Genomic DNA, 14,302 nt, shown 5'->3' on the forward strand with positions numbered 1-14,302 from the left:
TATCACCTCCCTTGGCAATTCGTTCCAGTGTTTGATCACCCTGACAGTTAGGAACTTTTTCCTCATGTCTAACCTGAACCTCCCCTGCTGCAATTTAAGTCCATTGCCTCTTGTTCTATCCTCAGAGGCAAGGAAGAACAAGTTCCCTCCCTCTGCCTTATGACACCCTTTTAGATACCTGAAAACTGCTATCATGTCCCCCCTCAATCTTCTCTTTTCTAAACTGAATAAGCCCAATTCTTTCAGCCTTTCTTCATAGGTCATGTTCTCTAGACCTTTGATCATTCTCGTTGCTCTCCTCTGGACCCTCTCCAATTTCTCCACATCCTTCCTGAACTGCGGTGCCCAGTACTGGACACAATAGTCCAGCTGAGGCCTAACCAGCGCAGAGTAGAGCGGGAGAATGAGTTCTCGTGTCTTGTTCACAACACACCTCTTGATGCATCCTAGAATCATGTTTGCTTTTTTTGCAACAGCATCACACTGTTGACTCATATTTAACTTGTGGTCCACTATAACCCCTAGATCCCTTTCTGCTGTACTCATTCCTAGGCAGTCCATGATTTAGATGGAGCTGGAAGGGACCTTGGGAGGTCATTGAGTCCAGTCCCCTGCCCTCTTAGCAGGACCAAGTACCATCCCCCTTTTTTTTTATTTAATCTATTTGCCTCATATGCCTAAATGGCCCCCACAAGTGTTGAACTCACAACCTTGGGTTTAGCAGACCAGTGCTCAAGCCTCTGAGCTATCCCCTCAAAAAAATAACCCTTATGTACCCCATATTTTGAAATGGCCCTCTTAAGGACTGAGCTCCCCACCCTGGGTTCAGCAGGCCACTGCTCAAACTACTGAGCTATCCATCCTCCTTTTTGGTTGGAACATGTGGTGCTTTGACTGAGGTGGTGTCTGCAGCACAGTATCCTATACACCGTCTAGCAGAGGGAGTAGCTCTAAGTCTGTTCAGCATCCCTTGGTGGGGAAAGTTCCTTTGCACGCCTATACCAGAGGCTGGCTGGGTGTTTGTCCATGGGGTTGTGGTCTGAACCCCATCATGGGGGACAGGGGACTGGTGACTAGATTGGAGTTTTCCTGACGAGTTGTGTTGGGGTCATGATTTCTTTGTAGCGTGGGAGTAGGGCAAAGGAGATGTGCAGGATGTGTTGTAGGTAACTAACACTACAGTCTGAGCAGGACAGGCCCAGAGAAACAACAGATACTAAGGCATGTGTCTGGGACTTTACTCAGCAAATGAAGCAGCTCCTGTTCCCTCCAGCCCTACTTTAATCCCTTGCCTGGTAGGAAGATTGGAAAAATGTACACATGCCATTGCAGAAGTTGACAAAGAACTTGGTAGAATGGGAGAGAGGGGAGGAAGGGGTATTTGGGAGAGAGACTGTTCCATGGGCCATGATTAACCCCTTCTTTCCCGATGTCAGTTCTGCCAGAGCCAAGGCATCGAGTATCTGACGGGCAGAGTATGGATTGGCTTGTGGCTCATCGTCTTCATCTTCATCATTGTGGCAGCTGAAGGTAGTTTCCTGGTGCGATACATCTCACCTTTCACGCAAGAGATCTTTGCCTTCCTCATTTCCCTCATCTTCATCTATGAAACCTTCTACAAACTCTACAAGGTGAGATGTGTTACCCAGGGTCTGTCCAGCTGTCTGGTAGAGGGGCTGCCACCATCGTGTCTGAGTGCCACCCACAATTAACAGAGAGAATGATCATGACAGCGTTTCTGATGCAGGGCCAGAGCTGCCATAGCGCTTCTGGCTGGGCCCTAAACATGAGTGTGGCTCCCCCCTGTGCACTGTAACCACCTTGCTGTGCACCCTGCACACGCTTGCTCTCCCTTCCCCTGCAGCAGCACCTGGACACAATCAGTATTTGCTTTTCTTTCTTCCCCAGTCTCCCTGGTGTGGGTCAGTTGTGAGAGGAACTGTTCAGGGAAGTGCAATGATGGCTTGGCAAGACAGCTGTACTCACACTTGGCTGTCCTTCCCCAGCCCTCCTGCACTGGTGGTGACTGCTCCCTCTGCTTGTCTTACCGGTCTAGGTGTTTGCAGAGCATCCTCTGCTGAAGTTTTACCCACCGAGCTTGCAGAGTGGCCTGAATGCCAGCACACTCTCTGCCGATGCCTCGTCTCTAGAAACCAGGATGCAGCCCAATACTGCCCTTCTTTCACTCATCCTCATGCTGGGCACCTTCTTCATCGCTTTCTTTATGCGCAAGTTCAAGAACAGCCGTTTCTTGGGAGGCAAGGTAAGCTGCTGAGCTGTGGCCCTTTCACACTCCACACATCCCTCCTAGCTGCACAATTCTGCCCTCGGTAGCACCTCTGTTGCCTGTTCTAGCATGTCTGAACCGGGTACCCTGTCCTGACTCACATGGTCTCATCAGGCCTGTGTGGGCAAAGTGCTGTCTGTGTTGATAGGAAGCTCCTGAAGCCAGGGTGCCAACTCTCTTTTTGTCTCTCTCCAGGGAAGTTTGGTGCTCCCAGAGTCCCTCCCCTGATGAGAAACACCATCAGTCCTCCAAATGCCATTGGAGAGGGCAGCTTCTCTAGGCACAAGACCAAGGCCATAGATAAGATCTGACTGTTCTTCAAGTGATTGTTCATGTACGTTCCAATTAGATGTGTTCCTGTGCACATGCACGGTAGCTGGAAAATCTCCCCCACCAGAAGCTTACCAATAGTGGGCCTGGGTGACCCCTGGCATGGTGCCCAATATAGAGCCCTGAAGACCCATCCCTGCCCTAGTTGCTTTTTGCAGCCAGTTCCCTCTCATGGCACATTCCATCAGGACACAAGCTTCTTCCAGAGCCTTTCAAGCCCAGGTCCCCACTCAGGAGATCTGCAGGGGGGTGAGCTGTTCCTACTTTTGCAGCACACTACATGATGACCAGTCAAGCTAGAGATGATGTGGTTTCAGACAATTCAGCACAGAATTCAGAGCCCATCACCTAACAAGGGCTTGGGAGTCACCTACTTGGAATGCAAGTGAACAATCACTTGAAGAAAAACCAGTGACACACCTTCTTGTAACTGTTGTTTTTCCAGATGTGTAGTTCATGTCTTTTCCAGTACTCCCGCCCCTTCCCCATGGTCAGAGTACCAGCAAGAGGGAACTGGAGAGAGGCTGGGTTGGCAGGGGCTATCCTGGGCACCAGGACGGCACCACTCAAGCTGGTGTCTGAGCTTGACCCTATGGCTAGCTGCTGTTAGGAAAAAATTTCTGGCTCCTGTGCATGTGTGCAGGCACCTAATTGGAATGGACACGAGCAACACATCTCAAAGAACCAGGATTACGAGAAGGTACATAACTGTTCTTTGAGTGATGGTTCATTCCAATTTGGGTGTGCACCGGCGCAGGCCCAGTTGCCAGAAGCTTTTTGCCCTAGCCAGTAGCCCTAGGGTCAGTGCGGCACCCCCTGGAATAGCACCCATATGGCCACCCATATATGCACTGCCCAGCCTGCCCCCTGCTCAGTTCCTTCTCGCCACACTGTCGGTTGCTGGAGCGCCTTCATTGTTGAGTGTTCGCTGGTAGCCTTTATTTTTAAATTAGTTAGTAGTTAGTGAAAACAGTTGTAAATAGTTTAGATAGTTGTCTTTCATTTGTAAATAGTTCCACTTAGCACTTAGCGAGCCAAGGCCAGACTTTAACCCCCCATCGGTGCCTCGGCACCAGGGGATGCCTGGCTCCCTGGGGTTTAAAACCTGCTCAAAATGTGGCAAACGAATGCCCAAAAGGGACCCGCATAGAGCTTGCCTGAGCTGCCTCGGCTGAGGCCCACCTCTGGGAATGCTGCTGTCTTTGCAAGGCCTTCAAGCCTAGGACTTTGAAAGACAGAGCTCAATGGCTGAAGGTACTACTAAGGGAATCAGCCTTGCGCCTGGACATTTCCCCAGTGGGAGCTCAGAGAGGTGCATTGTCAGTGCAGAGCACTCCAGCACCATTGGTGCCGTTGGAAAGCTCCTGGTGACAAGGACTCGGTGCCTAGCACCCCCCCAGCGCCATACGAGCCAGTCTGTGGTGCCTTGCAAGAAGAGGAGGTGGGACCAGGGTCAGTCCAAGGAGAGGAGGAGGTGACGGCAATCCTCGGCAGAGTCCGCGCAATCGCACTGTGACCAGGGTCGTGAAGTGTGGGCATTGACTCCAGCGTGCGACGGGAGCCCGCGCTCTCCCAGACTGCCCTCGGCAAGGCCTCCTGCAGATAACGATCCCGCTGCAGACGCCGCACCAGGAGCCTTCATCGCCCCAGATGCAGGCGTCTGAACAGTCTGTAGGGGCCCTGGCACGGTTCCTGACACCGGTGAGACCCCTGCAAACGGTCGCCTCCCTCGGTGCCTCGCATCAGACGGTGCAGGGCACGCAGGAGCTGACAGGCACCATGGGACCCTTGGCACTGCCGTGGTTGTCAGCGTTGGAGTTGGACTCTTTTTACTCCAGCTCACCTTGGAGTAGGAGTACAAGACCATCCCAATGCAATGCGCATCAGCACCAGCCCTGCCGCCCCTCGGAGGTGGAATGGCAAATGCCGCCCCCAGGTGCCCCACAATGGTCTTTCTGGACTCCGTGGGCAATCCATGAGGCACAGGGGCAGGCTGTGGGACTCCCCAGGTGCCGAGATCAGCACCGACCGCTTCATTGGGGGCTCCCCCAAGAGAGCAAGCGGAGTTGTCTGCACTGGCACACCGGTGCAGTTGGCACCGATCCAAACGTGGGCACCACCCCTGCAGGCACTGGGACCAGTGGCTCATTGGGCACCAGCACCGACAAAACCAGTGCTGTCCCAGGTGCCAAGTGGCCCCGTCGTCATGGCACCTTACCATATGCCACTAGGGGGCCCTTCATCCCAGGCACCAACCATGGAACCATGAACCACGGTGCCGGGGACTCAGATGGAGGTACCTGAATCCCCTGCACCAGTGGGCTTGGAGGGCACGATGCCCTCGTCCTCCCCAGATGAGGCATTGGCTGGATCCTCTGCATCCCCAGTAATGGAGGATGGAGGAGTGTACAAGTAGTTATTGAGAAGAGTAGCCCAGAGTCCAGGGGTGCAGGCGGAAGAGGTCAGGGATGAAATAGACCCTGTTACAAACCTTCTCTCAACATCTGGACCTACCAGGGTGGCACTGCCCATTATAAAGACAATTGCCAACACGGCAAAGACAGTGTGGCAGACCCCGGCCTCAGCCTTACCCATGGCTAGAAAGAATGAGCGCCAGTATTTCGTCTCAGCCCAGGGCAATGACCATCTCTTCACCCACCCTCCCCCTGACTCCCTGGTTGTAGATGCTGTGAACAACAGGGAGAGGTGGGGTGTCCAAGGCCCCTCCCCTAAAAACAGAGAGGCCAAACACTTAGACCTGTATGGCAGAAAAGTTTATTCCACAGGTGGCCACCAGTTGAGAATTGCTAACCAGCAAGCCATGGTTAGCAGACATGCTTATAATACAGCCAGCTCCATGGACTGCTTCGCTGAGCTACTCCCACCTGAGACCACGTCAGACTTTACGTCCCTGGTGGAGGAACAGACACTCATGTCTAGGGCAGCACCGCAGGCCGCGCTAGATGCAGTGGGTGCGGCCCCCAGGGTCATGGCCTCGGGTGTAGCCATGAGAAGGGGAGCATGGCTACAGGTCTTGGGACTCTTGCATGAAGTGTATCAGTCCATATAGGACCTCCCCTTTGAGGGGCCCTCCCTGTTTTCAGAAAAGACTGATAAGAGGCTTCATAGCATGAAGGACGCAAGGGCCACCCTACACTTATTGGGTCTACATACACCCGCAACCCAGAGGAGACACTTTACCCTGAGACCCCAGTTCAGACAACTCCCACAACAACACCAAGATGGGAACAGGAGAAGGGGCCGCCATAACAGGAGACGTCAGGGCCGCCAGACACAGGATCAGAGCCACCAAAAACCCCCACTGGGGTCTAAACATCAGTTTTGATGGGGCGGTCAGGAGTGACACACTGGCCACCCCCATAGTTCCAGCTCAGCATTTATCTTCATCCCTCTTATCCCCCTTCTACCATGCATGGTGCAGCATAATGTTGGACCAGTGGGTCCTACGCATGGTAGAAAAGGGATATGCTATCCAATTTTCTTCCTACCCCGCTTCCCAACCTCCCTCCGTCTCTTGTCAGGGACCCCTCTCATGAGATGTTTCTCAGGCAGGAGGTAAAGTCCCTCTTACAAACGGGGGCTGTAGGGAAAGTTACCCAAGAATTCTGGGGGGAGGGGTTTTATTCCCATTATTTCCTAATCCCGAAAGCAAAAGGGGGATTATGGCCGATCTTGGACCTGCGAAACCCGAACAAATTTGCAAAATAGACAAAGTTTTATATGATATCCCTGAGCATAATTATCCCAATGCTGGAATGAGGGGACTGGCTTGCCACTCTCAATTTACAAGACACATATTTTCACATAGCAATCTATCCACCTCACAGGAGGTTCCTCTAGTTTGTGCCAGGGAAGGACCATTACCAGTTCAGTCCTTCTGTTTGGCCTCTCCTTGGCCCCGAGAATCTTTACCAAATGTAGGTCAGTAGTGATGACCTTCCTATGCAGGCAGGGGGTGCACCTCTTCCCCTACCTGGACGACTGGCTGATCTGAGGTCGGTCGCAGCAACAAGGTGGTACGACACGTGCAACTGATAGAACAGACATTCAACAAACTAGGCTTCTAGTAAACGAGGCAAAGTCTGTACTAGCCCCAACTCAGGTCATGGAGTTTGTGGACACCCGACTAGATGCAGAGCAATCCAGGGTCTTCCTGCCCCAGAGCAGGGCCCAAGCCATGGCATCTTGCATCCAAGGCCTGATCAGGTCCCAGCCACAATGGTCAAGGGATGCCTCAGACTGTTGGGCCACATGGGGACATGCACATTCGTAGGCTAGCATGCCAGTTTGTGAATGCGCCCCTTCCAGCTGTGGCTCGCCTCAGTATACAGACCTGTCAGGGACAACATAGACAAGCTAGTGACAGTCCCCCCACAAGTGTTAATGGCATTACACTGGTTTCTAGATGGCCGGTCTGTCTGCATGGAAGTCCCCTTCAATACCCTGCATCCCTCACTCTTCCTGGTCACAGATGCCTCGGACCTGGGCTGGGAAGTGCATTTGGGCAACCGCCAGACGCAGGCCCTGTGGAGCAAGATCGACGCTCATCTCCACATGAACGTGCGGGAGCTCAGAGGGTTCGGCTGGCGTGCGAAGTGTTTCAGAACGAACTGAGGGGGCAGTGTGTCTCAGTCAGCACGGACAATACTACGGCAATGTACTATATAAACAAACAAGGGGGGAACGCTCGTTGCCCCTGTGTCTCGAGGCCCTCGCGCTCTGGGACATCTGCATCCAACACCAGATTCTCCTGAGAGCGTTCTACCTGCCTGGGGCTCACAACTCCCTAGCAGACCGTCTCAGCAGGTCCTTCATGGCCCACAAGTGATCACTAGACACGGAAGTACTGAATTTAATTTCCCAGAAGTGGGGATGTCCCCAGGTAGACCTCTTCACCACCCATCTCAGCGCAAAGTGCAGGACGTTCTGCTCTTACCAGAACTGAAGCCTGGGCCTTGGGCAGATGCCATCAGCATTCGTTGGTCAGGTCTCTTGCTGTACGCCTTTCCACCGATACCGCTCATCCACCGAACACCGCTGAAAATTTGGTCGGACCAAGCATCAGTTATCCTGGTGGCCCAGCTTGGGCTCGACAACAGTGGTACTCAACCCTCCTGGAGATGTCTGTCCGTGACCCAGAGGTGCTTCCACTACACCTGGATCTGCTGACACAGAAGGAGGGGAGACTGTGGCACCCCATTTCCAGGTGCTACATCTCACAACATGGAAGCTTCATGGCTGAGACTGATCGAGCTGGCCTGCTCCGAACCTGTCAGAGAAGTATTGTTCAACAGCAGGAAGCCCTCCACGAGAGCAAAGTATGTAGGCAAATGGAAGAGGTTTACTGTATGGGCCACTCAAAGGGGACCATCCCCAGGGCAGGGCCCAATACCACGTATCCTAGACTACTTGCTGGCCTTGAGCCAGGCAGGGCTGTCACCATCCTCCTTGAAAGTGCACTTGGCAGATATTTCGGCATTTCACCTGGGGCCTGGCATGTCCTCGGTCTTCTCAGACCCTGTGGTGAAAAGGTACATGAAACAGATGGAAAGGGTCAAACCTCGGGTCCCCCCTACCAACGTGGGACCTTAATTTGGTATCGTCTAAGCTTATGGCTCCCCCATTTGAACCCCTCGCCACCTGTTCCATGTTATTCCTTAGTTACAAGACAGCATTCCTGGTGGCCTTTACCTCGGCCAGAAGGGGGTCAGAGCTCAGGGCCCTGACAGCGGACCCACTTTATACGGTGTTCCACAAGGAAAAGGCAGGCTGAGACCCCACCTGGCGTTCCTGATGAAGGTGGTCTCCACCTTCCACATTAACCAAGACATCTCCTTACCAGTGTTCTATCCAAAGCCCCGTGGCTCCCCTAGGGAGCAGAGCTTACGGACTTTGGATGTCCGGAGGACGCTGGCCTTCTATATGGACAGGACCAGACCCTTCCGGAAGTCGCAGCAGCTGTTCATTGCAGTGGCAGACAGGATGAAGGGGCACCCACTCTCCTCTCAGTGGATCTCCTGGATAGTAACCTGTATCAGAGAGTGCTACAAACTGGTGGGGTTCCCCCTCCCCAGATCAGGGCTCACTCCACAAGGGCAGAGGCATCCTCTGCGGCGTTCTTGGCCAGGGTCCCTATCCTGGACATCTGCAGGGCGGCCACTTGGTCCTCCATTCACATGTTCTCAGCGCATTACGCACTTACGCAGCACGCACAGGAAGACGCTGCGGTGGGCAGGGCTGTCCTGCACTCCTTTCGGGGCTGCGACCCTGCCTCCTAGGCGCTGGCTTGCATTCACCCAGCTTGGAATGCCCATGCACAATCACTTGAAGAAGAAAAGACAGTTGCCTGTTCTGTAACCGGTGTTCTTCCAGACGTGTTGCTCATGTCCCTTCCAAAACCCTCCCGCCTTCCCCTCTGTCGGAGTAGCCGGCAAGAAGGAACTGAATGGGGGGTCGCGGCGTGCGGGGCATAAATGGGCTATCATACGGGTGCTGCTCCAGGGGGCGCCACACCGACCCTAGGGCTACCGGCTAGGGCAAAAAGCTTCCGGCAACGGGGCCTGCGCCGGCGCACACCCAACTTGGAATGGACATGGGCAACACCTCTCGAAGAACACCCGTTACAGAATAGGGCACTGTCTTTTTTTTCCCCTGATACTCATCTGTCTTGCCCATGTCTGCTGTGCAGTTTGCCCAGATGGAGGGATCCAGCTTGGGCCCAAACACTTCAGGCCCTCAGCACAGCTTCTTTGGCTGGACTCCCAGCGTCTGCTAACCTGGAGCTTCACAGCCACAAGGACTGGCGACTAATGAGTCTCCATGTGCCAAGCCAATCCACGAAGATGACTACAGGATGTGTCAGAGTGTGCTGGCATGGAAGGGGGGACACCTTAATTTGAGGTTCTGTCTGTGTGTGATGGAGTGGCGGGGGGTGCATGTGTGAGTCAGGCTGGATGTGAGAGACAAGCAGAGCAGCTCCCAGTGGCTAAGGATGACCCTGGGGCTGTAACCCAGGCTGGCAGGTAACACCTCTGCCCTGAACAAAGAGGAGGGAGGAGCTGAGCTGGGTTTTTGAATCGGGGAACGGCAGTTAGAGGCTGGGGGAAGAGAGAGCTGGAAGGCAGCCAGCCTGAGGAGGGGGAAAGCTACACCCCAGAGGGGCACCCCTCGGGGTCTTCCCCCCAGGACGGGTTGGAAGGACTGTCTCTGGCTGCTGTGCTGACGCTTCTGTGAGAAACTGGGCATCTGTTGCCTAATAAACCTCCTGTTGTACCTGCTGAGTGAGAGTCACTCCTGCTAGCGGACGGGGTGCAGTGCAGGGGGACCCCTGAACCCCATCACACTGGTGTCAGAAGTGGGATGCACTGCACCCACGGATGAGCTCCCCACAGTGGCTGACTGAGCACAACAGAAGGAAGGAGCCTCACAAGAGCCAGAGGTGGAACAGAGCAATTCCTGCAGCTGCTGCTGGTGAGTGGATACCCCGGGGGACAGTGGGGAGATGGATTATACCCGACTCCTGAAGGCAGAGCTAGCGGGGCTGTGCAGAGAGAGGGGCCTGACCGTGGGGAAGGCGACCAAGGCCCAGCTGATTGCCCAGCTGGAAGAGAATGACCGATCCGGAGGGGCAGAGCCTGTCCTGGCAGGAAGTGGCCGGTCACCCTCAGGAAGCGTTCCAGATTCTCTGACAGGAGCGGGGGCTCGACGCCATCAGACACACACGGTGCCCGCCAGGTCGCGCTCAGCTAGCGGTGGTCCATCGTGGGCAGAGTCCCCTGCCGCAGAGCTGCGATGGCTGGAGCTCGAGGTGAGATTAAAGGAACTGGAAGCCCAGGAACGGGAAAGAGAACGCGAGCACAAGCGCCAGCTACAAGAGAGACAGCGGGAGGAGAGAGAGTGAGAGCAAGAGGAGATAGAGCGAGAGTGGGAGCATGAGCGGGCCATGGTGGAGGCGAGATGCCAAGAGGCCCCAGCTGCGGAAAGCGGGGAGAGGGCCAGGCAGCTCGGGGTGGCCAGTCACTTGGAGATGCGCATGCTGGCCCAGTGTCAGGACCCAGGGGACATGGACGAGTTCCTTACCGCCTTTGAGTGAGCCTGCAATTTGCACGAGGGTCCCCCAGCCGAGTGGCTCTGGCACCTCACCCCCTTGCTGGGCCAGAAGGCCGCAGCGGTGCTCAGCCAGATGGAGGGGCTGCAGCCTGGGGACTATGAACGGGTCAAACAGGCCCTGCTGCATAAGTTCGGGCTGACTCTGGAGACATAAAAAATGAGGTTCCAGGAGGCGCAGAAGAGGCCAGAGGAAACCTATGTAGATGCGGCCTCCCGCCTGAGGCAATAATGGAAGTGGGTGTTCGGGATGGGAGCCCAGTCCGTAGAGGACCTGGTCGAGCTGGCGGTCCTGGAGCGATTCTATGAGATGTGCTCACCTGACCTGAGGGTGTGGCTCATGGACCGGAGACCTGGGGATTGCAGGGAAACTGGCAGATGACTTCACAAACAGCCGGTCCATGTTTGAAAGTGAGCCCCCCAAAGAGAGGGAGTCCCGGAGAGAGAGGGAGTCCCAGAGAGACCGGTTCCTGGCTGTACAACAGAGGGGATCACTGCTTGGGCGAGCCCAGGAAAGAGGGGCCAGCCACCCACCCCCCCAGAGAGCCAAGCAGAGCCTGGACAGAGCAGCCGGCCCGAGGGACACAACAAGACCCGGGCTGTTATCGCTGTGGGCAAAAGGGGCTTAGGTCAGCCCAGTGCCCCAAGCTCCCAGACAGGTTGAGCAGGCCAGGGGGTCATGGAGTCAACTGGGTGGAGTCCCAGAAGCCAGAGGGGCTGGCGGCCAAGGCGGGTGGTGCTGACAGTGGGTACTCGGATTGGGCCGAGTCCACCCCACAGACCAGCTCCTCAGGGGGACCAAATGCTCAGAGGTCAGTTTACAGAGTGGGGGCGGCAATGCCTCTGTGGAGCAAGTGTCTCACACCCCTCGAGGTAGACAGGAGAAAGGTCACAGGGTTCTGGGACACAGGCGCCGACGTGACGCTGGCCCGATCCGGGGTGGTGGCACCGGGCCACATGATACCCAATTCCCACCTGACGGTAACAGGAATTGACGGGACCCCTTTCAAGGTGCCCATGGCGAGGGTGCACCTGAAATGGGGGGATAAGGAAGGCCCCAAGGAGGTGGGCGTGCACAGCCATTTGCCAGCAGATGTACTGATGGGGGGTGACCTGGAGAACTGGCCAGGTGAACGCCCTCGGGCTCTGGTCCTGACCCGTAGCCAAAGAAAACGAGGGGTGCGTTCCCCAGATTCAGGGGTACAGGCCCAGCCAAAGCCACAGGGGCCAACCCTGAGAGAAAGGGGGTCCCCAAAAACCAGATCTCACAGGCCAGTGGTGCTGGAGCCAGACAGGGAAGGGGAAGTGGCTTCTGCCCCTGCCCCGGCTGAAGAGTTCCAGGCAGAGCAGCAGAGAGACCCCTCCTTGCAGAAGCTGAGGGAACTGGCCAGTCTCAGCCCAGCTCCCCAGCTGGGGGAGGGCTGCAGGGAGAGATTCCTGTGGGAAAAGGGATTCCTGTACCGGGAATGGGCTCCCAGACGCAAAGCGGAGCCATGGAAGGTCCAGAGGGAACTGGTGGCTCCCCAAAAGTACCGGCACAGGTTGCTGTACCCAGCCCATGATGTCCCGCTCGCAGGACACCAGGGGATCCACCGAACCAGGAGAAGGTTGTTACAGAACTTTTTTGGCCAGGGATCCTTGCGGCTGTCCGTCTATATTGCCTGTCCTGTGATCCCTGCCAGAGGGTGGGGAAGACCCAAGACAAGGGGAAAGCTGCCCTGATGCCACTGCCCATCATAGAGGAGCCTTTCCAGAAAGTGGCTATGGACATAGTGGGACCCTTCAGCAAGGCAACGCGTTCGGGGAAGAAATATATTTTGGTGGTGGTAGATTTTGTCACGTGATACCCAGAAGCAGTGGCCTTGACCTCTGTCGACGCTGACACTGTGGCAGATGCACTGCTGTCCATTTTCAGCAGAGTGGGGTTCCCCAAGGAGGCCCTCACAGATAAGGTGTCCAACTTCATGTCGGCCTTGCTGCAAAGCTTGTGGGACAAGTGTAGGGTCCGGCGCACCTGGGCCACAGCCTACCACCCGCAGACCAATGGGCTGGTGGAGAGGTTCAACGGGACTCTCAAGCAGATGCTGAGAACCTTCATGAATCAATACCCCCATGACTGGGATGAGTACTTACCCCACCTGCTGTTTGCATACAGAGAGGTGCCCCAGGAATCCATGGGGTTCTCCCCGTTTGAGCTGCTGTATGGAAGGAGGGTACGGGGACCCTTGGGCTTGCTCAGAGAAGAGTGGGAGGGGACGGCCTCTCCTGAAGGGGAGTCAGTGGTACAGTATGTACTGACCTTCCGGGAAAAACTCATGAGCTCATGGGCCTGGCCAGGGAGAACCTCTCCATGGCCCAAAGGAAGCAAAAGTTCTGGTATGATCGTAACGCCCCGGCCTGAGCCTATGCCACCGGGGACCAAGTGATGGTCCTTGTACCTGTGTGGCGGAACAAGCTGCAAACGGCCTGGGATGGCCCCTTCAAGGTCGTCAAACAGCTGAATGAGGTGAACTATGTGGTGGAACTGTCGAACCGGGCCCACAGCCACCGGGTCTATCATGTGAACATGATGAAACCTTACTGGGACAGAGAGAACTTGGTGCTGGCCGTGTGCAGACACTGGGAGGGGCAGGGGGATGATCCCTTGGTGGATTTGCTCACAAGGACTGGAGCCGGCTCCTTGCTGGAGTCTATTCCCCTCTCAGACCAGCTGACCCCTGCCCAGCAGACGGAGATCAAGGAGGTGCTGCATTCGCATCAACAGCTGTTTTCTGACAGACCCGGACGCACTGACCTGGCTGTCCACTGAATAGAGACAGGCACCCACGCCCCTATCAAGTGTGTGCCATTCAGAGTCACAGGGAGGACGGCTCAGGACATAGAGCGGGAGGTTGAAGACATGCTGGCTCTGGGCGTGATCCAACCCTCCTCCAGCCCCTGGGCCTCTCCCGTGGTGTTAGTCCCTAAAAAAGATGGGTCTGTTCGGTTTTGTATGGACTATCGCAAGGTTAACGCCATCACTGTATCGGACGCCTACCCCATGCCCAGGCCTGATGACCTTTTAGACAAGCTGGAGGGAGCCCGTTACCTCACCACCATAGACCTCACCAAGGGGTACTGGCAAGTGCCATTAGACCAAGATGCCCGGCTCAAGTCGGCTTTCATCACCCCTGTGGGGCTCTACGAGTTCCTGGTCCTGCCCTTTGGCCTCAAGGGGGCACCCGCTACCTTCCAGCATCTGGTGGACCAGCTCCTGAAAGGGATGGAGAGCTTTGCCCTGGTGTACATGGACGACATTTGCATCTTCAGCCGGACGTGGGAGGACCATGTGTCCCAAGTCAAGCAGGTGCTGGACCGACTCCAGAAGGCCAGGCTGACTATCAAGGCAGGGAAGTGCAAGGTGGGAATGGCTGAGGTGACCTACCTGGGCCACAAGGTGGGCAGCGGCTGCTTAAAGCCAGAGCCAGCTAAAGTGGAGGCTGTCAGAGATTGGCCAACACCCCAGACTAAGAAACAGGTCCAGGCCTTCATTGGGATGGCGGGGTACTACCGGAGGTT

At 55.6% G+C, this 14,302-nt stretch overlaps 1 protein-coding gene across 1 annotated transcript in view; it reads left to right on the forward strand.

Annotated features, from left to right (window-relative positions):
• Positions 1-14,302, forward strand: part of SLC4A3 (solute carrier family 4 member 3) — a 115,319-nt gene that overhangs the window by 70,349 nt on the left and 30,668 nt on the right. The window contains exons 17-18 of the mRNA XM_075001648.1: positions 1,437-1,631; positions 2,057-2,263. Of these exons, the coding sequence (XP_074857749.1) occupies positions 1,437-1,631; positions 2,057-2,263 (402 nt within the window). The remainder of the gene's footprint in view (positions 1-1,436; positions 1,632-2,056; positions 2,264-14,302) is intronic.

Source organism: Carettochelys insculpta, chromosome 8, assembly GCF_033958435.1.
Source record: "Carettochelys insculpta isolate YL-2023 chromosome 8, ASM3395843v1, whole genome shotgun sequence".
Lineage (NCBI taxonomy): Eukaryota > Metazoa > Chordata > Testudines > Carettochelyidae > Carettochelys > Carettochelys insculpta.